Source organism: Perissodus microlepis, chromosome 4 (assembly GCF_051167445.1).
Source record: "Perissodus microlepis isolate ML-2025 ecotype Zambia chromosome 4, ASM5116744v1, whole genome shotgun sequence".
NCBI classification, from domain to species: domain Eukaryota; kingdom Metazoa; phylum Chordata; class Actinopteri; order Cichliformes; family Cichlidae; genus Perissodus; species Perissodus microlepis.
Genome location: NC_140464.1, coordinates 18,319,533 through 18,341,931, shown reverse-complemented (window position 1 = coordinate 18,341,931; position 22,399 = coordinate 18,319,533). Strand labels below are relative to the sequence as shown.

The window sequence follows — 22,399 nt, the reverse complement described above, 5'->3', positions numbered from 1 at the left end:
AAAGTCTAAAACCTGTATTGTTAGTCATTAGGCAAACAAAAAAGTGCCTTTATATTTATACACAAATTTGAGCCGCCACACTGGACTTCTTATGAAAGTCAGAAATGAATCATGTATAATAAAACTTTTTTTTTGTTGTTGTTCAGAAAGGTAGGTAACTGTAGTTTGGCATCTTAATAAAAAAAAAATTGTGTTTCACTATTTCTTCTGCTTTTCTATAAAACAACGCATTTGAAAATTCACGGGCAACAACAATAATTATATTTTAGCATTAAAAATATGATTTGGATTAAATAGTTTATGCATACTGATGGATTAACATTAGAGAGACATTAAAAAATATTTAGTTAATTCTATTACTGTTAATTTATGGAAGCTGTGGCACAAACCTTACACTGGGTGGTGGTTTTGCATGTGACGTCATCAGGTCTCTCAACACCTTCCCTTTTTTTTAATAAGAAAAAGCTAGCTTTTTGTTAAAAACTCAAATATAGCTCAAATTTTAAAATAACAAGAAAAATGCACAAAATGCAAATGAATCACACAAGACACAAAATGTGGACAGAGACATGCAAAATGATTCTAAATGGTTTCAAAGAGATCCAACGTGACCACAAAGGAATGCAAAACAACTACAGAGGGGGGCAAAAACTTCAACCATGGCACACAGAATTACATAAAACTGAGAAAAATCAGCTTCTATCATCGGTTTTACAGCTATTTACATAATTCGGATTGGGGTGTCCTTGTGGCCTAAGAGCGTTGGCATTAACAATGAACTGCAGTGTATGTGGTTTTGCATGTGACAGTGAATACCACTCTTCTCATTTGGTCTATCTCTACAGTCTGCTACAAAGTCTGATGAAGGAATAAAACACAAGAAATATTAGATCAAATAAGCAAAAAGGGAATAATGCCCGGCCATAAGCATTCCTGTCTTCATTAGCGTTATCTTTGCAGGCACTACCAAATATGCTCGGGAGAAAAAATCTAAACAAACTAAAAAGAAAAGAAACTATATTTTATTTCATAATGTGAAGCTATCTGGTAACGGATACGACAGTTTGTAAAGTGACTGACTTCTTCAGACAATTTGCTATAATAGGAAAAGCACAAGTGGTTGTTAATAAAAACAATTCATGCTCTCAGTAAGCAAGTTGACTGTATGTTTAACTGTTGATTCGGTGGTAATGTATACATACACATATAACCTCAAAATCCCTGCACACTCTTGCGTTTGCTCAGCAACACATCTGTCATTTAGTCACTAAGACATGATTCAGAGGCGCTCTAAGTATCTATGCACGGGAACAACCCAATTAGTGTGTGTAGTTATGTCATGGCTCAAGCATCAGCATAGATCAATATAATCATTACTCGAATTTTCCCTCTTGTCATTAACAGTTGCACAGAAACTCACTTCCACATTTGCATGCATTCATGCCTGCATACACAAATCCTGGAAATGAAAATACCGAAATCACTTTTCATTTTCTCTCCCTAGGAAACCTGCTGGTTTCAGAAATGTGAAAATGCAGGGGATTGCTGGAAATGCAACACTGTCACACTTAGTGGTTGGAGTAGGCCTACACAAGCACAGACACGCACGCACGCACACAGTGTGAAATGATGACACATTCATTCAGTGACACCTGCATCTTCTGTGATTAAGATGAGCATCCACAAAATTTGCAGGTTTCTATATTCACACTGGCATACTTGAGTTATTACCCCCCCCCGCCCCCACCACCACCACCCCCCTCTCTCCCTCTGTCTCTCTGCCTCACACACACACACACATCATATAGAACACCTGCATCGTGCTGATATGGGAACTTGTGTAGCCACAAGAACACACGTACACACACATTTAACTAATCTAAATTCCTTTTCTCTCTTTTGGTTCCCCCCCCTCCTGTGCTCCTTCCTCCTGTTTCTGTATACTCTGGCTGGGCATTGTGACTATACTGCACATGCTGACATCAGCAACCAGATGCGCCCCCTATACCTCCACCACAAACTCAAACCACACACACACACACACACACCACTTAGGAAGCGTATATCAAACAAGTCTCGCGGGATTGCGATGTGAAATTGCAAACAAATGTGATTAATGGTGATCAGAATGGTCCACTGTTACAGAACCACCCTCGTTAATTGACTATTAATTAAACACCCAGCAACTCCTCTGTCGCCTACTGTAGCCTATACCTCATTCGTGACTTGCACGGATGGATCTGCTTGTTACACCTTTGATACTGGGACATAACGTAAAGTCTGCAGCTCATTTAACGGGAAAAAAAGTGAAACATTATTAAAAACAGCTGTCTGCACACAGGCCTACCTGTAGGCAAGGCCTCTAAAGGCGTTTACTGCACACATGGTAAAGGATATGGCCATTCGGTGATCTTTTTGGCGTATTTTCTCACGAAGTTGTCCTCGCTGAAAATGAACAGCGAACGGTTGACAGTGAAGCAGTTCTGGCGTACGGGGATGGGGTTATACAGTGCCATTGTCCGGGCTCTCTGCGCCATAGACTGCTTGTACATTCTCTGGGCCCCGGGCCCTCCAGGTGGGCCGTGGCCATGGCCGTGGCCATGCCCATGACCGTGTCCGTGGCCGTGTCCATGGGGTCCTCCTTGCCTGCTACCACCCCGGCCTCCCGGGCCTCCTCCGCCAGGTCCTCCGCCATACCTGGCTGGTACCTCGTCTCCGAACCGCGCCATTCTCTGGACACCAAAAGCCAATCTTCACGAAGCAGCGGAGAAGGAGACCAATGCTCAGCTGTGCAACCACACAACATTACATCCCATCTGGATCAGAACGTCTCATATGCACAACGGGTTGTCTTGTAAGCTTATGCTGAACACCTGCACCCGGCGAGCAGTTTTGCAGCGCTTGGTTTTAGCAGACGAGGACGCCCATGTACTGTCTCCTTTTCTGTGCGTCTCTGCCAACGGCCAATTGTGGGTGTGAGGAAATTAAATGTGTGGTCGGTTGGCTGACTGGTTGCACTGTAGGGTAGTGCTGTGGGGTTTCTCAGTCTTTGTCCACTCTTATGTCCATATAAAGCAGGGTTCGCCCCCAACATGAAATCATGGTGAGACTGTAGCGAGTTAACATGAATGTTTCATGTTGCCTACGGTACATGCCTGCCTCAGAGCGCACCCGAGCTTCCTGCACCTTGCTGGACGTTTCATGTCTTTGCTCTGACAACGTTAACGCCCGAGTATAACACAGGCCTCGATAAATAAGATTGTTAAAATAAAAATAAATAAATAAATAATAAAACAGCTTACAGCTATCCACGACAGTCACTGGCGTTCAGGTCGGCATTTTGGAAACAGTCGCGTTTCCACAGACTTAAAGGCATTGAAATGGAAAAGCTACTATTATTTATTTATTTCTGAAACATCCGCAATGTTTGGTACAGTGTGTGGTAATAACGTGGCTCCAGCCACCTTACAGTTGTTTTACCACTACACTCCGACAAACCTTTGGACCGGAAAAATGTGACATTTGCTATTCACGAGCCTTATTTCAGAATGTGAAATTTCAGAAGGCAGAAATGAGACAGAACAAATACCGTTTTTCCGTGAATCATCGGTGTCAATGCTGTCTTACTCCGTAGCTTAGGTAGAATAATTTTCTCAAACGATTTCATCAGCACCCATCATCTTCTATCCCTCACCTGCGTGGCCATCCAGAAGCCGAGCAAGGGACACGCGAGCGACGGCGTCAAAGACAAGGGTAAGACGGTCGCTTCTCCGCCGCTTTACACCCTCTCATGATCTTGGTTTGGCCATTCTAGGTGTAGCAGTACGAAAGTCCATCACCATTCCCGCCTTTAAAGAAAAAAGTCTACCTTCGTCCGCACCGATGAGCTCAAATGTCCTGGCAGAGCGTCCTTCGTACCTCTCGCTCTCTCCCTCTCTGTCTCTCATTGGAGTAGTCCGTTCCTCACGGCCTCTTCTCTTCTCTGCTCGTCCGGCAGCCCCCAAGGGGAGGGAGAGAGGGACGAACGGACAGGATGGATCGATGGATCGGTGAATGGATGGTGACAGGATGAAAGGGAGGGGACTGACTGTTTCCCTGGGATTCGGGCCCGAGTCTGTCTATAAATGAAATAAATCGCTCCTCGCGGTGTCTCTCAGCTTGTGTGAACTAGAACGGGAGTCTGCTCAGTTCTGCAGCCAGAGCACATGACGCACGCAGCGCGTCCAACTTCCAGACCTGTGTCAGGGATGGAGGCATCGCCTACTCGCCTGTTTCTTTTAAGGTGATTCGGGCTACATAGCCCTGTCCGGCTGAACTGAAACACAGATATCCCGCTGGTGTCAAACTGAGGCGGACACTCTTGTCTGTCTTCTTCAAAATAAGTATTGTAGGGTCTTTTTTTATTAAGAGCGTGTGTGCGGCGGAGGGGAACTGTGCGCGCGCAAATGTACGTATGGCGACGGGGTGGGAAGGATGCTGGGGTGGGGGGGGGGGCATTATGCAGCTCTTGCAAAGATACAGCTGCAACCCAAGCTGACAATGACTGCGCGCACACGGGCTCGTCAGTAAAGGCGCGTCAGTGTGTGTACGCGCGATCCTGCGTGTGTTTGTTAGGGAAGGTGGTGTGTGTGTGTGTGTGTGTGTGTGTGTGTGTGTGTGTGTGTGTGTGTGTGTGCGTGCGTGCGGGAGGGGGGGGGGGCAGGCTATTCTTAGCAACAGACATTTGGAAATTAATGGACGAAGAGAGCACTCCTCACTCCCTCCCTTCCTCCCTGAAACTGAGTCTAGGATCTTCTTTCCTGCCTTCATCGCTCCCTCACTCTCCTCTCCTCTCCTCGAGGCTTTCATCATCGCTCCACCGAAAACACTGGTGCCTGCTGAAGGTGTGACCATATGGTCTGCGCTAAAGCCCAAGCAAAACAGCAAATATTTTCAGTGACAACACAGAGGGGAGACAGGGGAGGTGGATGGACGGCGCCGAGAGATGATGTGATTTATTTCACAGTGACAACATTTCTGCACACACCACCATTCCACCTTAAAGCATTTCTTTCTTATTTTCTTTCTTTCTTTTTTCTTTTCTTTTTTTTTTTTAACCTAAAACACATCGTTTTGAAAGCAAGCCTCCAAGTGGACACGGGAGAACGGTGGCAAAGAGCTGTTGTCATATGTAATCACCCAATATACACCTTCAGCAAAGTGCTGGTGCCACATTATATTAAGCCCCTGAGAAGAAGAGAGGAAGCCCAAAGCCGGGTCCAGGACAACATCCCCTTGTATGTGAGCTAATTGATTGACTCCACACATAGCCGTGTCAGTGAATGGGAAATGATCTAGCATATAGAGATTTAAGGGTGCCTGGCAAATCTAACAAACCGAATCAGCAGAGGCGTGCGGCACGTGTGAAAGCCAGTCGATACTTTGCCACCTTAAACGCCTATCAAATATGTCAGAAGGGGATCGTTTTGCTCTGTGTGCACTTAAGCAAAGAATTCGGCCATTAGAGATACTAACCCGTCCTCAAGGGCATGCAGGAATACAAAATTTAAATGCTGATCAGAAGCATCGATATACTGGTATACATTTTTTACTGTTCTTTTGTTTTGTTGGTATTTTACTTTGATACAACTTTGGCAATATTGTTTTCAATACAATTTCAATTCGACTAAGAAAAACCTGATGACTGCTATCCTTGGCATCACTTCAGGACAATGGACAGCACCACAATTCAGCACCGTGGAGAACAACGTGAAATCAGAAACAAAGCCCCAGTGTTACAAACCTGCACGATTGCACTAGTTCATTGTAGGTCTGACTCACAGGGAGATGTCACTTCAGACAACATGGTTCATGTTTGTGTGCATATATACAAATTGCAATCCATTACCTTCATTTATTTAGCCACAATCCATTACATACCCCTTTTCTAGCAATTGAAGCTGTTTCGGGCTATTTTTCTACTACCTTACACCTCAGTCTTAGTGATTATACTCAGCTAACTGCAGTTCAGCGTAATTCTTCAATTAACTTCTTGTTTTTTTTTTTGTTGCTTTGTTTGCTTGTTTCTACCATTTTCTTTCTGTCTGTTGCAGTATCCTTTTGTGGGGGGAGGTATTTACTTTACTTAGGCTAAGGATGAGGTTATTCATGATAGTTATGATTTAGGCGATTGGGAGTAAAGTGATTTTCACAAATACACAAAGATAAAGATCTATGTGAAACAGCTTTTCAGGACCTTTGTTGTATCATGAAGGAAGTCCTGAAACATTATCATAGCAGAAGAAGAAAAGTTAATTGCAGTACTTCCAAATTTATAATTTCTCAAATTTTACTATTTCATTTTTCTAGAATTAGGCCATTTGTGTGTTTTTGAGTCCGACCTCAAATACACACAGGTTCATATTTTTACTTAAAATATATGTAAGTAGTACAGGAGAGTGACAGTTTCAAAGGAAAAAAATATGTTGTAATTCTCTATTTTGCTTTTTTTTTTATTAATGATTAGATCTAGTGTATTTTAAAAGAAAAGACAAACAAATCATCTTTGGATTATTTTAAAAGAAACCAGATAATATAATAGAGCAAAGTTTTTCTTTTTTTAACGCCAAACACTCCAGTATCCATGTGCAGGGGCACTGAGTTGTGGGCTTTCTTGTAGTCACTCTGGGCAGTGCACAAGTTGGTCTGCCTGGATACTGCCTTAGAGTCTTGTGTACTGCTCTGTCAGCCAGGAGCTGGTGCTTTGGCCCTTTGGTGTTACTTGCAATGCCCTTCTGAGCTGTGCTCATGTATTACTCATGTGCCTACTCAGCTTGGTTGCTACGATGCCTGAGAAGAGCTTCAATGTAGTGGAGAGGTTGGTAATGGCCAAGTAGTTGTTGGGATCCTTCATGATCAGGACTGTTCTGCTCTGTGTGGATGAGAACCTGCTGTTAGTAGAGCATATATTTGTGCTCAGTGATCATGGAGATCTGTTAGCTTCTTCAGCCAGTAGGTACAGATCATGTCAGGTCCTTTCTTTATTCTGGAGACTTGTTGTTGGAGGTTGCTGTGGTCTGCTCTTAGGGGCGCCAACCACTTGTTGTGTGACACCTCCTTCTCACAGATGTTTTTCCAGTATTTGTCATTTTTAGCTCTTGTTGGGTCTGCCTTGGTGCTATTCTACCCTTTTACCTGAGAGCACACCCTCAATGGATTTTTGAAGAGTGTTTATTCTCTTGGCCTCTGCTTGTCTGGTATATCTCTTCAGTCTAGTGCCCAGAGCTATGCCTCAGCCTCTGCTATGAACATCTTGTTGTACTTTTTTTTCATTCTGGACCTGTCCATCATGATGCCCTTCTGCACCTCACTTAATTGACTAACATCCTCCCGCACATATTCTTCATGCTGAACTTCCTCTATCTGAATCCTTGATCTCACTGGGTCAGCTGACTTAGTTGCATTCTATCAATTTGATCTTCTCAGTTCTTGTACATATGTGCCCACTTCTCATCAATATGTCCCAGTTTCTCAACACCTAACACGGAACCTGTTAAGCCAGGCAATGTCCCTTGAGTACCCCTTGCCCAAGGTAGGCTGGGGTAGCATGCAGGGCCTAGCCTGGGGATCCTTAGTGAATGAATCCCTGGCCAAGATTCAAAACCACAAACCTATTGTTCTAAATAAACACAAGAAAGTGAGTTTGGCAAAGACGTTACGCCTTATATCTTGTGACAAAATGCAGAGTTGGGATTAGTTAACACAATGATGTATTCATTATTCATTATTAATGTAATAAGATAATTATACTCTGTGTCGGCTGTTATGTTTCCTTCTTGTGAGTTATGTGCGTTAGCATTTAAATAACGTTACTAATGATTGTCATTTGAATCTTGTTTTTGAAACATTGTCTTTCCAAAACCTCTAGACTGTTACATGTTGTGTGTGTTTGTTCATAAATGTGTGTATTTACACTTGTGTGTGTTGATCTGTGAAATTATCTATTACCGTTCAGTGCCAGAGGCTTTAAGGAGCAGCATCCTTCTGTCCAAACCTGTTATTCCACACAGCCGGCATAAGAAGCACTGCGGAGCAACAACACCAAGGCCACCCATGCACAAAACATTGTTACTTCACCAGAGCACATGAACTGTCTCTATAAAAAAGACTGCGGTAAATGATAAATAGGCTGTTTTTATTGTGATTTTACTTCTACGACTGAAACCACACGTTTTTCCTTACCTCTCTCATTTAGTGGAAGAAAGACGTTTTGGGCAACCCAGACTTTAGTTCATATGATGTTCACAGTAATAATTCATTTCATAAGAAGGTGCAATGGTAAAGATGCTGACTTTGTTCATATCTGTCAGTGGGGCATTGTTTTTTAATCCATCAAGTTAAATATCACAACTATCCCGCATATTTTTCCTGTTAAGTGCTTGTAATTGTCAGTGCAGTATGCTGACTGCTTTTTTAGAACTTCAGGTAGTGTTTTAAATTCAGTTTGGGGTCAAAAATCTGTGCAAAAGTCTCAACATATGCCTCATTTTTTTTAATACTGTCTTGAATTTGTCTTGGTCTGCAGCAATAGTTCTCCAGGTTTTTGTTAAGATCAAAGTTTTTCTTTGGACAATGGCTGCTTTTTACTTATTGTCAGTCCAATCCTTGTACCTCACCATTTTAGAGGAATTTTTGTTGTTGTTGTTTGTTTTCTGTGAACAGTGACCCCAGAATTATCCAAGCATCAAAATGTCACCTCGACTCAAGGGATGAACAAATTTTAAATTGCATCTTTTTAGACTCTTTGTTATTAGCAGCCTCTTGCAAAAGCACAAAAGAAGAAAAAAATTGCAAAGCAGGAGGTGTTAGAATTACAGAACAATGTTTTTACCTGTTATGTATGTTTGTGCATATACAAATTGCACAGCACTGTAGAATATACACAAATACGGACAACACGGACATCTTTGAAAAGAAAAGAATGATTCTGCACAACTGGCTAGAGAACCAAATTAAGTTTGACTTTAGTCAAAGAGGGAAGATGAATAATCAGGACAGAATTATTCGTCAACCTGTTAAAAAATGATGGAATCATGGATGTAAATGCAACACACACAAAAGCTAGTCTATCCCATCCGTAGAGATTGAACATGTCTGAATAGTTCTCTGTTGTTTTTCTTCCTCTGTCAGATGTTCAAATAGCGGGTAGCTGTGAGGCTGCAGCTCAGAGGCGAGGACCTAAAAAGGAGTGTCGTGACTCAATGATTCATAAGACTGAATAATTCAATCGCTGGATGCATGTAGAGCACTCCGCCCCTGCTGAACCCGGCACTCCACAGACCAGTCGCAGATTTTCATGTAAACCTCTGTAACACTGGCTCACATTATACACAGCAAACAAAAAACGACAGATTGCTCTAAGGGTCAAACGTGTTATTTTCCTGTTGTTACAGCATCATCATCTTTACATAACCCGAATTCTGAGGTATTTGAGTACTCAGGTGTTCAGCCTCAGAAAACTGTGTGTGTGTGTGTGTGTGTGTGTGGGGGGGGGGGGGGGGGGGCTGATTCAACAGAAGGCATAGTGATGCCTCCAGGAAAATCTGACCCATGATAATTCAGTGAATCACAGAGCCTTTAAATGAGTCCACCAACTGGGAATTGAAATATGAACCCACTCTTCATAACGCTTGTCATGGCTGGATGAATGTAATGCTGGGGGCAGCAACATGGCATCCAACAACGAAGTGGGAATCACGTCAGTTGTATGAGGAGGAGATATGTGTGTTATTGTGGATGTTCACTGACTGAGACCAATATTATAGGCTCACAGAAGGAGCACAAATTAACCTTGTTTATGCAGGGGATTCATGCGGATGTTTGGAATCACGTGCACACATATCTGTCTCTGTAGGTGGAAGGATGGTGGACTAAAGTTTATCAGTGCTAGAAGAAGCACACGTTTTACATTTTTAAACATCCAGAATTATTAAGGTAGTTATAAGTAGAGTAAAGCAGGTGGTCCTCTACATGGAAACATCTTTTTCACTTTATCTTTGCATATTTAAATCACAATTTAACTTCAATGTAAAAGCAATGCACTTCTTGTGGGGGTAAAGGAGATACCTCACTTTCCTTCTATAAGAGTTTGCCTGGATACAAACCAAAAGAGAGAGCAGGAGAGTGGACGTGCTAACCTTAGTGGTAAGTAGGCCAAGTAAGCATTTTTTTCTCTTTGGGATTCTCCAGTGAGGATGAAGTCATCATCTCCTCTCCAAACTCCCTCCTTTCTCCTGTTTTGTTTTTTTTTTCACATTCTCCATTTTTACAGCTTTCAAAATTTCGCACAGATTCAGAGTCACTCAGTGGATCAATGAAAATGTATAAACTCTTTTTATACATTTTTATTACTTTCTGTGTTAGCATTTTTTTTCTTAATCCAGTTTCTGCATAAGTTGTCATGAAAATCCTGTGCAGCAGGTTAAGAGATTTAAAGCCTGGCAATTACAAAAAAAGGTCTTTGTGTATATTTTGTGAAACACTATTGATACAGTTAGTGATGAACAAACTGGGAAAAACACCACCTCCTGTGTGGAGGCTTAAACATTTTTACTAGTTGAAATGTGCTGATTAAGCTGATTCAGTTTGTAATCATGGGCATTCAGTTCCCTCCAGTGTTCACACAGATAAATTGCAGCATATGGTTCCCTGTATTTATTAAACCTGTAAGAGAGTTTGCTCTCACTGAGCCTTTACTGTGGCTGGAATTAATGTACATAAAGGTGTATTAGACATATGGGTCACATATATATGAGACCAGACCACAGGATCTGATACTGTTGACCATACTATTTTCCTTCCACAGACTTAGAAATCCGGTTATCCCAGGTTAAAGGACACACATACAGTGATGTGAAAAGTGTTTGCCGTCTTCCTGATTTCCTTTTTTGTATGTTTCTCACACTTAAATGTTTCAGATCATCAAACAAATTTAAATATTAAATATTAAAGATGACACAATAAACACAAAACTGCAGTTTCGTAATAAAGGTGTTTATTATTAAGGGAAAAAATCCAAACACTCATGGTACCATAGCAGTTCGCCATTAAAATAAATAAATAAAATATTTAAAAAGAAATCTGTATAGAATATTTTTTGTATAATGTTTTATAACGTTTTTTTGTAACTCTAATTTGTAATACTATTTTTTGTAAATTTATTTTCATTCTTATCCTTTTATATGGTTTGCATGGTACGGGTGGCATTATCTTTGAGATGACGGAGGTCAAACATTTTGTCAGCTTCTTTCCGGCGTTTTACTGAAAAAAAGACTTCGAGCCCCACAATGCTTTGCGTTTCCAACATGGCGCCTCCCATATCTGCTTGACTTATGTCAACAAGACCGGAACGCCGCTGAAGGTAAACGGGGGCTTTATAAGGACACTAACTAATAATACATCGACAGGTACGATGAAAGTGTTGTTGGCTGTGTTAAAGCAAATCCACAAGCCAGCTCTTTGCACCGGTAACCCGCGCTGTCTGAGCTCCGGGGCCACCAGCGGCCTGTTACCTCTCCGGGATGAAGCTCCAATGGTGGGCTCCAGCCCGGAGCTGGTGCAGAAGCTGGGCTCGCAGGTGGAGGTGAGGACGGACTTCATCACTGAGGCAGAAGAGGCTGCTTTTCTGCGGGAGCTGGACCCAGGCCTGAAGAAGAAACGCTACGAATTTGACCACTGGGACGATGTAAGTCAGGTTCATTGTTGACTGAAACTTTAGGAAAGTTGAACGTATTGAATATTTAAAAAGGTGGAGGTGAAGGTGGTTTACTGCACTGTGATTAGAAGTGCTTCTGATAGTTTGTCTAACCCAACAACGTATATGAGGCAGGAATAAATATTAGACACACTTCTGACAGTAATGCAGTCCAACACCCCCCCCATTACCTCAGTGATAAACAACATAAAGTACAGTAGTTCGTTTTTAACTGCATCACAGAGCTATAGCTGTATTCACACCTAACACTGTCACTGATCAGTGTAGTTGAACTGTTTTCTCTTCAGAGTAACACAGGCTGTGAGACCGACTTTGTTTTTCCTGCACATTTAGGCAATCCACGGGTACAGAGAGACTGAGCGTCTGAGGTGGGGCGCGGCATGTGAGGAGATCTTGAATCGGGTCCGATCTACAGCATTTCCTGAATGTAGCCAGCTCCTCGGCCCTGTGCATGTTATAGATTTGGACAAGACCGGCTACATCAAGCCCCATATCGACAGTGTCAAGGTGGGTTTGCCAGGATTTTTGCACAGTAGCTTTCTAAAAAAAAAGTTGCACACATGGTGATCTTACTCTCTAACTTTTTCCAGTTCTGTGGAAGCACCATTGCAGGGTTGAGTCTGTTGTCTGACAGTATTATGCGCTTAGTGAAGGAGGACACACCCAGTGAATGGCTGGATCTGCTGCTTTCCCGACGCTCACTCTACATACTGAGGTGCTGCATTTGCCTCATATCTGTCTTAATATTTCCTAAATATGACATGTTTGAGATTTTGATTAATACACAAGGCTGAACGGTTATAGTAAAGAAGCAGCTGTGGTAGTTTGCAATTAACAAAGGTTCATCCTGTCCTTTTTACACCTGTGCAGGGACCAGGCCAGATATGAGTTCACTCATGAGATCCTGAAAAATGAGGAGTCTGTGTTCAACGGGCAGAGAGTGCCTCGACAGCGACGCATTTCTGTCATCTGTCGTAACCTTCCAGGATAAGCTCCAGCTCTAATATCTGCCTTAACAGCAGCAGATCATCAAGTCCAACTTTGAGGTTTCTGCCAGTGATACTCATGGAGATATCAAGGCTAAGATCTTTCAAGTTTATTAGCGACTATAAATGTGTGTGTTCAGAATGTTTATTGGACGTGACGCTCTTCTGGTCATGCTGTTGAAAAAGACTATAAATTGATTCAATTTAAATGGCATTCTTCTAAATTTGCACTGGATCTTGCCGAAGACGTCAGATTTAAACGTATCTGAATGTTGTTTTCTTTAAAATGTTGTTTCAGATTTGTGTATTTATACAATAATTTCATCACTTTGTTGCGCTTTTCTAATTCTGTATAATACAGAGTCTCTTTGTGAAACATTTCCAATGTACAATAGCAAATAAAATTATGATCTTGAATGCTTTAAAATCTTTTAACTGAACACTGTGTGAGAACTCACAAATTGGATTATTAATGAATATAATTAGGAACAAATTACACAAATACGCAGCTGGACAACACTTGGAGTGAAGTGCTGTGAAACAACAGCACTTTACTCCAATTCTTTAAGTACTGACATCACTACACTAACATCTAGTGTTCTAATTGAAAATAGTGTGTCCTTCTGCTCAATGGTTTGCCTAAAAATGCACTTTAATGTTTATAATGTGTATAATTTCCCCAAGGGATCAATAAAGTATTCTGATTCTGATAAACTTTTTTTTTTTTTTTTAGAAATTAAGACCACTAGATGGCAGCAGCACATCTTCTCTGCTAAGGCAAATTCATTGCAGGAGGAACCGCACTCTATTCGTTGATCCTAAGTGAAAGGGATCAAGACATAAAGTACTTAAACATGACTTCCTGGGCAACCCTATGTACTTCTTTAGTCTTTTAACACAGGTAAAGAAGACTGTACTAAATTATTTATTTTATTGTAATGACTGCATAGAAGTTGGGTTTCAACACACTGATGACACCACAGTTGGGGAGTCAATATAATAGTTAAATAAATAGGTTACAGAACTTCTGGGCCTGGGATTAAAAGGTAAAATGCATCTTTAAAGACAATGTCTGTGATGTGCTAATTATCATGTTTATTTTTTTCAAACAGGGGCTCTAGACTCAGGCTGTGGAGGGGCTTCCCGGGATGCCCTGACCACTTCATCCATACCCATGTGATTTTTTTTTTTGAATGCTCTGTTGCATGTTGTATCTTTTATCTATACCATCCTTCAGGTTTTGTTTTGTCTTTTGTTGTTCATGGTCTTTCTTCTCTTTCCCAGCTGGCCAAGGCAGATGTTTGTTCTTCTCTGAGTGTGATTCTGTCTCACATATAAACCTAATGAAATGGCAGCCATCTGCTGTCACTGGGTGGGGGTGAGAGAAAAAAGAGAGCAAAGAGAAAGAGGACAAAAGGTAAACTACAGGAGTGATGGGCAGAGTTTAATAATTGCTAATGACTAAATACAGAAGTGATGTATAAAGACAGACAAGTAAAAAGAGCAGCTTGAAGAAGAAGCACTCAATAGATCGAGGGAAGCCTCCCAGCAGCCTAGGCCTATTACAACACAACTAAAGGATGATTCAGGGGGTCACCTAATCTAGACATACCTATATGTTTTGTCAGAAATGAAAGTTTCTAAACTTCGAAACTGGGAGCTGGTCTCACAGAAGAGAGGTCTGATAGCTGAAGGTTCTGCCTCCCATTCTATTTTCAAATGTCCTAGGGCCCACAAGTAAGCCTGCAGTCTGAGAGTGAAGTGCTCTATTGGAGTGAAATGCTACTATGAGGTCATTAAGATAAATTGAGCCAGATCACATAGGTTCATGGATAGATAAAACTGGGTGTCATCTCCAAATCAAAGAAAATGTACCCAATGCTTTCTAAAAATATTACCTAATGAAAGCATGTATAATATAAAAAAGTACTGGTCCCATCACAGAACCCTGTTGAACTCCCTGAATAGCTTTTGTGTGTGAAAAGAGGCTCCTCGTTCACATGAAAAAACTATAATCTACATGTGTGATACGTGTGATTCACTACAGTACTTTTGATACCAACAGTGTGTTCTAATCTCTGCCGTAACATATTTGGTCAGTGATATTGAATGCTGCAATAAGGTCTTGCAGGCCAAGCAGTTAATAGTCAAGAGGCCATAAGACTTTAACTGGTGCAGTTTCTGTGCCATTCTGCACTCTAAATCCTGACTAAAAGATTTTAAAATAAACAATTTGTTTGAAAAATGATCATTTAATTGTTTGACAACTACTCTTTCAAGACTTTGAAATAAAAGGTTCGAAATTGGTGTACAATAGAAGTGTTTTTGCTTCAAATCGCACCACAATCTATGTAAACTGTCACAGAAAGACGAGGAAGATGAGAAACCTCAGACAACACTGCACACAAATCACTTTTACATCCCTTTAACAATATTGGCATTTTAAGTGCTGTACTTTTTCATCATTAAAATAATTAAGTTACTTGCTGCCTACCAGTTGTGTCAAAATAGTAGCTTCCTTTTACGTGATAAAGGTTATCCCAGGACAGTAAACAAAGCAGCAAACTAAGGTTTTGCAAAAGACATAGTCTTAGCTTCCTGATAGTTATGCAAATGAGCTTTCAAAAATATTTGCATGCACCCTATTTCAGGGTAATCTTTGTCTTTACAGAGGGAGGGCAAAATAAACAATCGATGCGTGTTCTGTGCCCAACTATACTTCATGAACAACAAGTACCCAAAGAAGTGAATGTTAGTTGCTGCCATTTCTTTTTAATGCTTTCTTTGAATTATTTTCACTCTAAGCAACACACATACATATTTAGATGTTTAATGTGAAGTGTGTTTAATAAATCTGTTTATATGAAAGTACTTTCAGGAACAAGTGATTTGATAAACTGACATAAAAATAAAAGTGCCCAGTTTTGTCCTTAAAGGACAAAAGGTTTTTTTTAACATTGAAGGAGGAGGTACAAAAACTCAAATCCTTACTTAAGAATAGTTTTATTAGAAAAAAATTTCTATGCAAGGAATTAAAAACAAACAAAAAAAACAAAACAAAACAGAACTATCAGGTTTTAACTATCAGGTCAAAACAAAATTTTTCATTCAACATAATTTCATGGACAAGTCTGTTACTTAAAGGGAACCTATTGTACTATTCCTTATTTTCTGTTATATACACATTTTTTTCTTCTCTGGGATTTTTGACGTAAATGAGAACTCTGTAAAACAACTTTATTCTTTTTTTTTTTTCTTTTTTTTTTTTTTTTTTTTAGGAGGGGCAGCCAATCAAAACAAAGTTAGCTTGCAAGGAAGTGGTAGGCAGCTAAAACAAAGGATAAACTGCACTACAGCAAAGTGGAAGATAAAAAAATCAACATGTATATATTTTGAACTGGAAATCTTGCAAAGCAATTTTAATGTTTTGGAGTTCAAGAATAAAAATACAGAAAAGAAAACTGACAAAATAAGTCCGCTTTAAGGTGAAATTTCAGACTGCTGCTGAAGGCGGGTCTAGCTTCCTGTGCTGTGGCATATCACAGAACAACCTGTACAGACTATTCTTCCATGGGTTTTATTGAAAACACTATAACCTTTGAACAAAAGAGGGTCAGTTTTAGCACTTCACCACTTCTACAACCACAACATCCCTCTGTTCCTTTGGTTATTCAGTGAGGTAGAAGTGCATTTTGTCGTTTATGTTCTTGCGCTCTGGATTGAGGCGCTTAAGAATCTGTGCCAGCACGTTGACAGTCTGCTCACTGCTCAGGCCGGTGCGCTTAGTCTGGAACTTCTTCAACAAGTCTTTAGTGGTCATTGGTTTACGGATCAGGTAGCGGCGGACTGCTTCCTCTGTCAGCTGCACATCACTGTGGGGTGAATGAAAAGTAAAGAATACAGTTTAACACTCATATTTACATTAAATATCTATTGGTGTATTTATGTTAGCCTTCTGAATCGTAAGACAAGCAGGAAGAAATAACTGTGTGTCTATGAAACTGTATTGAAAAAAAAAACCTGGACCTTACCTTGAGCTTGGGGTGGATTTGCCTGATTGGGGTTGAGGTGTGCTCTTCCCAGAGGGAACGGGGCTCTGGGTGCTGGGTTCCATCTTAAGCTTTTTGGCAGCAGGTGAGTCGATGCTAGGACCTTGTCTCTTACCTGGAGAGAAGACAAGTTTGTTTGGAATGGAATAACAAAAAGAGTAGATTTGAGAGTAGAAAGCTACTTGTGAAGGTCCTGCATATATCTACGTATGTACACTATACTGTGAACGTATGAGCATTTGTGTGGGCTTTTTGAGAAATCACCTTGCTCCAGCTTGCTGGCGGCAGCACGGAGTGTGTTCGAGGTGGAGGCAGAGTCTAAGGATGGAGTTCCAGGACGGCTACCAGTCCTGGAGCTGCCTGCAGAGCCGCGGCCACCTGCACGTTTGGGAGGTGTGCGTTTCTTCTGAGATAAGAAGGAAAAGACGATAACTGATGAGAACGCAAACAAAGAATGAAAAATTCCAATATAGAATAACAATCCGCACTAATATGAAATACTCCAAAGCTTCAGCATTACAAATCTGGTCGCACACTGGTCGAGCCATTGTTTTATTAAGCAACAACGGTACTGATGTTAATTATGATAATGATAGGAAAATATATTACAAACTAATTTGGCTTAAAAAGAAATAAATGTGAATTTGTTCAGTTACGCACACTAACCGCCATGAACAGAGCAGAGGCCGTCTCTCCTTCGATGTCACTGTCATCTGAGCTGTCTGATTCTCCACTGCTGTCTGTGAAGCACAAGAACATAAATCTGACTACTCATACACACACATTCCTCACATATTTTAAAATACTCCATTCAACAGTACGTGTTGTGACTTTTTAAAAATTTTTTTTTACCTTTTTTCTTCTTCTTCTCCATTTGAACTGGGGTTTTCTTCCCTTCCTCCTCCTCTTCCTCCTCTTTTGCTTCCTCATCATTCTGTTTCTCCTCCTCACTCTCTTCCTCACTTTCAGATTCTTCATCAATCCCTACAAAAGGATAAATATTCAGAAACAATCTAAATACATTGATTAGTGAAAAACTAGACACTCCTGGCAGGTATCTGGCCATAACGTTCGTCCAGATGCGGAGCTAAGTTATATGAGACCTAAGTCATTTTCAGGATTGTGTCTACTCAGGTCACCTTCCACTCACCTAACTTTTCAATGCCTAAAATACATTTTTTGACACTGTATGCATAAAATCATACGTTTGGGGGTGCCTGTACCGCAAAAGATAGAATGGTGCGTCTACCAATCAGCATTTTGAAACCCTGAGTCGCCTCTGATGCATCCATCAGATTGTGTTCCTTTAGGGTTTGTATCAATGTGTGTGAGACTGTGTGAACATCCAAGTACACGTCCATTTACATTTACTGTGTGTTATAGCTTCACTTTTATTGAGTATTTTTAACAATAAATTGATCTGACCTTTAGGGTGTTCCTCTGCTTTGACAGGCTTTCCCTTTTCCGGTTCTTCTTCTGAGCTAAATTTGGAACACAAAATAAATAAATAAATAAAACAACAAACACAAACAACAAAAAAACCCCAAACATTGTTGATACAGTGTGAGTCTTTGTGTGCTACCGTGTAACGGATCTGACCTGCTTTCATCTGACATATAATCCACTTCTAGGCCCTCGTAGTCTCCGTCATCGCTGTCTTCCAGAGCCTCGTTGTCTTTACTCTTTTGCTTCTTTTTCTTTGCTTTTCCTTTCCCAGCATCTTTTTTTACCTTTGGCTTGCTCTCTCCATCTGTCCAATAAAGCCAAAGTGTTTGAAGGAAGAAAATCAAAAGATGAAAGCTGGAGATGTTTTACAATAGTCTCTTCTTCTTGTTGTGTCTTTCTCCTTACCGTCCCCCATACTGCTGTCACTGTCATCACTGCTCATCTCCAGCTCGTCCTCCAGGTCATGAATGCGCAGGTCACCCCCTCTTCCACCCCCCTTCTTTTTCTTCTTCCCAGATTTTTCTCCTTCGTCTTCCTCTTCCTCACCCCGCTCCTGCTCTCGAAGACGTCTCTGAAGCATGATGCTAAAGTGATTCACCACCTTGTTCCGCCTAGAAAAAAAAGAGGGTGACTGTCTTAAAATCAAGCATTTAACATCTAGGGTCAACTGAGTACTTATTTTTTAAGTACTCATTTTTCTTCATCACTATTAATCCCAAACCACCCCTGTCCTTTCCCTTTCACCTGCCCCACTCCTCCTCAGCCTCCTCAGCAGTCAGAGTTCGGTGTTTGGCCTGTGGTGTAAAGTTGTACCAGCCGTGAACAGGAAAAGCCTCGAAAGCTCCATCGGGACACTGCGTGAAGATGTAGTAGGATGCATTTTCTGTAACGCCACCCTTCTTTATACCTTTGAACCTTAAAAAAAAAAAAAAAAAAAAAAAAAGCACATGCATAGACAGATGGTGGCAAACAGTAAAAAGATGCACTGCACTGCCTTTGCTTTCCTCACATAAAATCCTTTACAGACATCAAGTCACTGAGATTTCTCTAAATAATAACTCTTATAATACATAATTTTATCTTGCATTGCCAACACTTTTGAAGAGTAACTCAGAGGGAGTCTCTCTACTCACCTCTTGCCAGCTTTACCATTAACCTTGAGAATCCAGGGCTGGTCCTCCACTTTGAATTCACGCGTGACGATACCAAACTTCTTCCGACGAGCTTCCTCACGCTGCTTTTTGCCAAACTCACTACCTGCTGCGCCTTCAGGGGTCTCTTCCTCCCCATATATCTTCCGAGCACTCATATCTCTTTCCATACGAGCCTGGGGAAAGGAGAAAGAGCAATGGAAAAGTGAAAAAAAACCAAAAAACAAACAACCTACTCATTCCTAAATTTATCACATCTTTCTCGCTCTCTTTTTTTTTGTTTAAGGCAAATAAGACTGGCTGATATTCCTTTCTCATATCAACTCTAGCTCTGTCACACTGAAAACCTAAGCTTTGTCTGTGAAGTGTAGTTAAAGTATGAAGCCCACCTGTGTCCATGCTGAACAGTTGACTCTGTCCCCTGCATTAAAAGCCATTATATTGTACTTCTTGCTGGTGTTTCTATGCAAAGAAAAAAAAAATAATATAGTGAGTTATTGTGTAACATAACTGAGCTCAAGTCATTTGTGTCACAGTCATCTTCTAATAGTCATGCACATACACGTCTTCAAGTGACACCTAGAATGACCAAAACACGCATGAACACATGCAAAACAGTGACACAAGGCAAGTCCTGTGCACACAAATCTCTTTGGATATTTACATGTGTTACTCACTTGGGGACACGCACGGTGTATTCTGTGGTTGAGGTGCTGCTGCTGCTTCCCTGTAAGAGAAAAAGTGTTCCTGTTGGAAGCATGTCACATTTGAATAATGTGCACACCATGAAAGCCATGTTGGACCAGTACAGCTCAAAAGTCTTGAGTCTCTTCCTTTATATTTACAAGTAAAATGGAAATGCAATAACTTACTCAAACCACATATAAGGTAAAAACGGAGTTTGTACAATTGTAACAAAACTTTAAAGTCAATATTTGGTATAATTTGCTTAATTCTTCAACACAGCCTGAACTCTCTTATGCAAGCTTTCTTGTCATTTCTTCCAAGATGTCTTCTGTAATAGTTTCCCAGGCTTCCAGAAGAACGTCCAAAGCTCATTTTTTGACAACAAACCTAATCAGACACTTAAATCACTGCCAACCTGCTAAACATGGACAATGTAAAGAAGACCACAAAGGATCAAAGCATTTTCAAGGAAGACTATGGAGACAAATAAAAGCGAGAAAAGCATTGGAAAAAGTGAATATTTTTTTGCATCTGCTGTCAATGTAGTTTTTGGAAAGACCGTTTTTAGAAAGAGAAAAAAGAGAAAAGAGAAAAAAAAATGGGAAACTGGAATTAGCCAAACTGAAATGAGCTGAACTGTAATGAGGTACAACACTGGATAATCTTTTGTGTTACCTGCCTCTTTCATGCTTGAATGATAGGTCAGTGTTAAGTGGTTGACAAACAAACCGACCAACAAAAAAAACAAAAAACAAAAACACTCCTCTGAAAATAATTAGGTGCAAGGAAAGGACTGAAAATGAGTTTACGAGGCAGCCAAAGAAAACTCCCTCAGAAAGCCTGGAGAACTGTTTCCAAAGACCACTTAAAAATACAATTAATTCTGGCTACTTGGAAAAAAACAACATGGAGAAATGAGGGATGGCTCAGGACTTTTGCACAGTACTGTAGATTCACGGCATTAAACATAGCACAAGAGTGGATCAAATTATCAAAAGAAAATAAAGACAAACTTTTGTGTTGTCAAATCAAAGCTTACCAGTGATGTCATGGTTGGTTGTCAGTCTCTGGATTTACGACACCACATCAACAGTTGCTTTAGGCGAGGTGGACACACTGTTACGAAAACAGAGTAATGGTACTAATAAGATAATACATAATAATATATAATTCAGTCAGTTTGTGTTTATTTTTAACTCAGATTATCCAGCTGAGAAACAGAGAACCGAAAAGGTCTGTGAAGGTACGATATCCCTGCACGAAGACATTCAAATAATGCTTTATAAGCGTTTTCAGCAAGTTATGACAATTTTAGGATTAAAACAAACGCGGCAGAATAAAGGAAACCTATCCCCCTTCCATGACTCATTTGTAATATTACAAGAAAGACTGACTAAAGTTAAATTAGGCTACGGTTATACGAAACGAGGTCTAACTTATGTTTATATCTTTGTACGTTAGCTTTAGCAGCACCACATTTTGCAAGCAGCTGTAGCTGCGGTCTGTAGCTAACTGTGAAAACAAGCAAGACCACTGTAAAATCATGAGACCTATCCATCTTCGACCAATGCAAAAACTATTGGAAATTAAAAAGACTAAATATGAAATATCTGCTCATAAATGATCATATACCGTCTTACCGCTGTGTGCACTCCAATTGCACTTGTTCCGTTTGCTTCTATGGTCAACAGGAAACATTTACTGTAGACATTGGTTCCTACCAGTCCCTTTGAAGGGTTCCGCTTGTTCCCTTCCATTCACCAGTTCATCTTGTTTAAGAGTTTCTACCACCCCACTACTCATCCACCGAGGTAAATATTTCCAGAAAGTGGCACTACCTTTAACGCAACATTTACAAACACGCGTGTAAGATGATATCCACAATCTGCACTAATAAACTAGTAAAATGTGTGTTTTAGGGTTTTATTAGTTTTAAATATTTATTTTGTGAATAAATGCAATTTGCCTGTGTGAGAAGCAATTAAAGAGACATAAAGTATTCCTCATAGTACCTGTATGTCAATAGCATTTAGTGTGTAACAGAGGATTTAGCGAGTGATTACAATGATAGCCTGCTCTGTGGAGCAGTTTAATTCAACCCTGTTTCATTTATATTAGATATACATTATATATATATATATATATATATATATATATATATATATATATACACACACACAATATTAGAGACAAAAGAAACCCAAGAATGTGTCACATGTGCTTGCATTGCAGGTTCTGACCATAACAAGAACATACCTTGACATGGGCCTTAGAACACGTGTATGAATTTGTCCTATATATGCACGATACAGTGCATAAGATAAGCAG

General features: G+C 40.4%; 3 protein-coding genes across 12 annotated transcripts in view; 1 reads left to right on the top strand and 2 right to left on the bottom strand.

Annotated features, from left to right (window-relative positions):
- The window catches only part of cacna1aa (calcium channel, voltage-dependent, P/Q type, alpha 1A subunit, a), an 86,415-nt gene extending 81,992 nt beyond the window's left edge, over positions 1 to 4,423 (bottom strand). For 6 of the 8 annotated variants that reach the window (XM_084926262.1, XM_084926268.1, XM_084926264.1 and 3 more), the window contains exon 1: positions 2,399 to 4,420. In XM_084926262.1, coding sequence (XP_084782388.1) covers positions 2,399 to 2,729 — 331 coding nt within the window. In that variant the 5' untranslated portion in view covers positions 2,730 to 4,420. Of the gene's footprint in view, positions 1 to 2,398 lie in introns of all 8 variants that reach the window. The other 2 variants (XM_084926269.1, XM_084926266.1) reach the window with 2 other exon arrangements.
- Positions 4,424 to 4,691: 268 nt separating this feature from the next.
- Positions 4,692 to 13,452, top strand: alkbh7 (alkB homolog 7, RNA demethylase). Its single transcript, XM_084926261.1, has 4 exons — positions 4,692 to 11,722; positions 12,086 to 12,259; positions 12,343 to 12,467; positions 12,623 to 13,452. Exons 1-4 carry the CDS (start codon positions 11,450 to 11,452, stop codon positions 12,741 to 12,743), a joined length of 693 nt encoding a protein of 230 aa, XP_084782387.1. The 5' UTR covers positions 4,692 to 11,449; the 3' UTR covers positions 12,744 to 13,452.
- Positions 13,453 to 15,147: 1,695 nt separating this feature from the next.
- Positions 15,148 to 21,785, bottom strand: gtf2f1 (general transcription factor IIF, polypeptide 1). Of its 3 annotated transcripts, none has more exons than XM_084926257.1 (14): positions 21,712 to 21,785; positions 21,111 to 21,187; positions 20,062 to 20,111; positions 19,774 to 19,846; positions 19,367 to 19,560; positions 18,978 to 19,148; positions 18,639 to 18,844; positions 18,387 to 18,537; positions 18,213 to 18,268; positions 17,640 to 17,771; positions 17,448 to 17,527; positions 17,052 to 17,193; positions 16,770 to 16,902; positions 15,148 to 16,610 (listed from the first exon to the last, which is right to left on the bottom strand). In XM_084926257.1, the coding sequence occupies exons 2-14, from the start codon at positions 21,120 to 21,122 to the stop codon at positions 16,406 to 16,408; spliced, it is 1,605 nt and encodes a 534-aa protein (XP_084782383.1). In that variant the 5' UTR covers positions 21,123 to 21,187; positions 21,712 to 21,785; the 3' UTR covers positions 15,148 to 16,405. The 3 variants fall into 3 exon arrangements, with proteins under 3 accessions (XP_084782383.1, XP_084782386.1, XP_084782384.1); XM_084926260.1 differs by having other exon boundaries at positions 17,454 to 17,527; XM_084926258.1 differs by having other exon boundaries at positions 21,704 to 21,723.
- Positions 21,786 to 22,399: the final 614 nt, after the last annotated feature.

Coding starts and splice junctions, on each gene's coding strand:
- alkbh7 (XM_084926261.1), top strand. CDS start 11,450: ATGAAAGTGTTGTTGGCTGTGTTAAAGCAAATCCACAAGCCAGCTCTT. Junction 11,723..12,085: donor AATTTGACCACTGGGACGAT/GTAAGTCAGGTT, acceptor CTGCACATTTAG/GCAATCCACGGGTACAGAGA. Junction 12,468..12,622: donor CGCTCACTCTACATACTGAG/GTGCTGCATTTG, acceptor ACACCTGTGCAG/GGACCAGGCCAGATATGAGT.
- gtf2f1 (XM_084926257.1), bottom strand. Junction 17,528..17,639: donor GGAGAAGAAGAAGAAAAAAG/GTAAAAAAAAAT, acceptor TGTGCTTCACAG/ACAGCAGTGGAGAATCAGAC. Junction 16,903..17,051: donor CGCCAGCAAGCTGGAGCAAG/GTGATTTCTCAA, acceptor TCTTCTCTCCAG/GTAAGAGACAAGGTCCTAGC.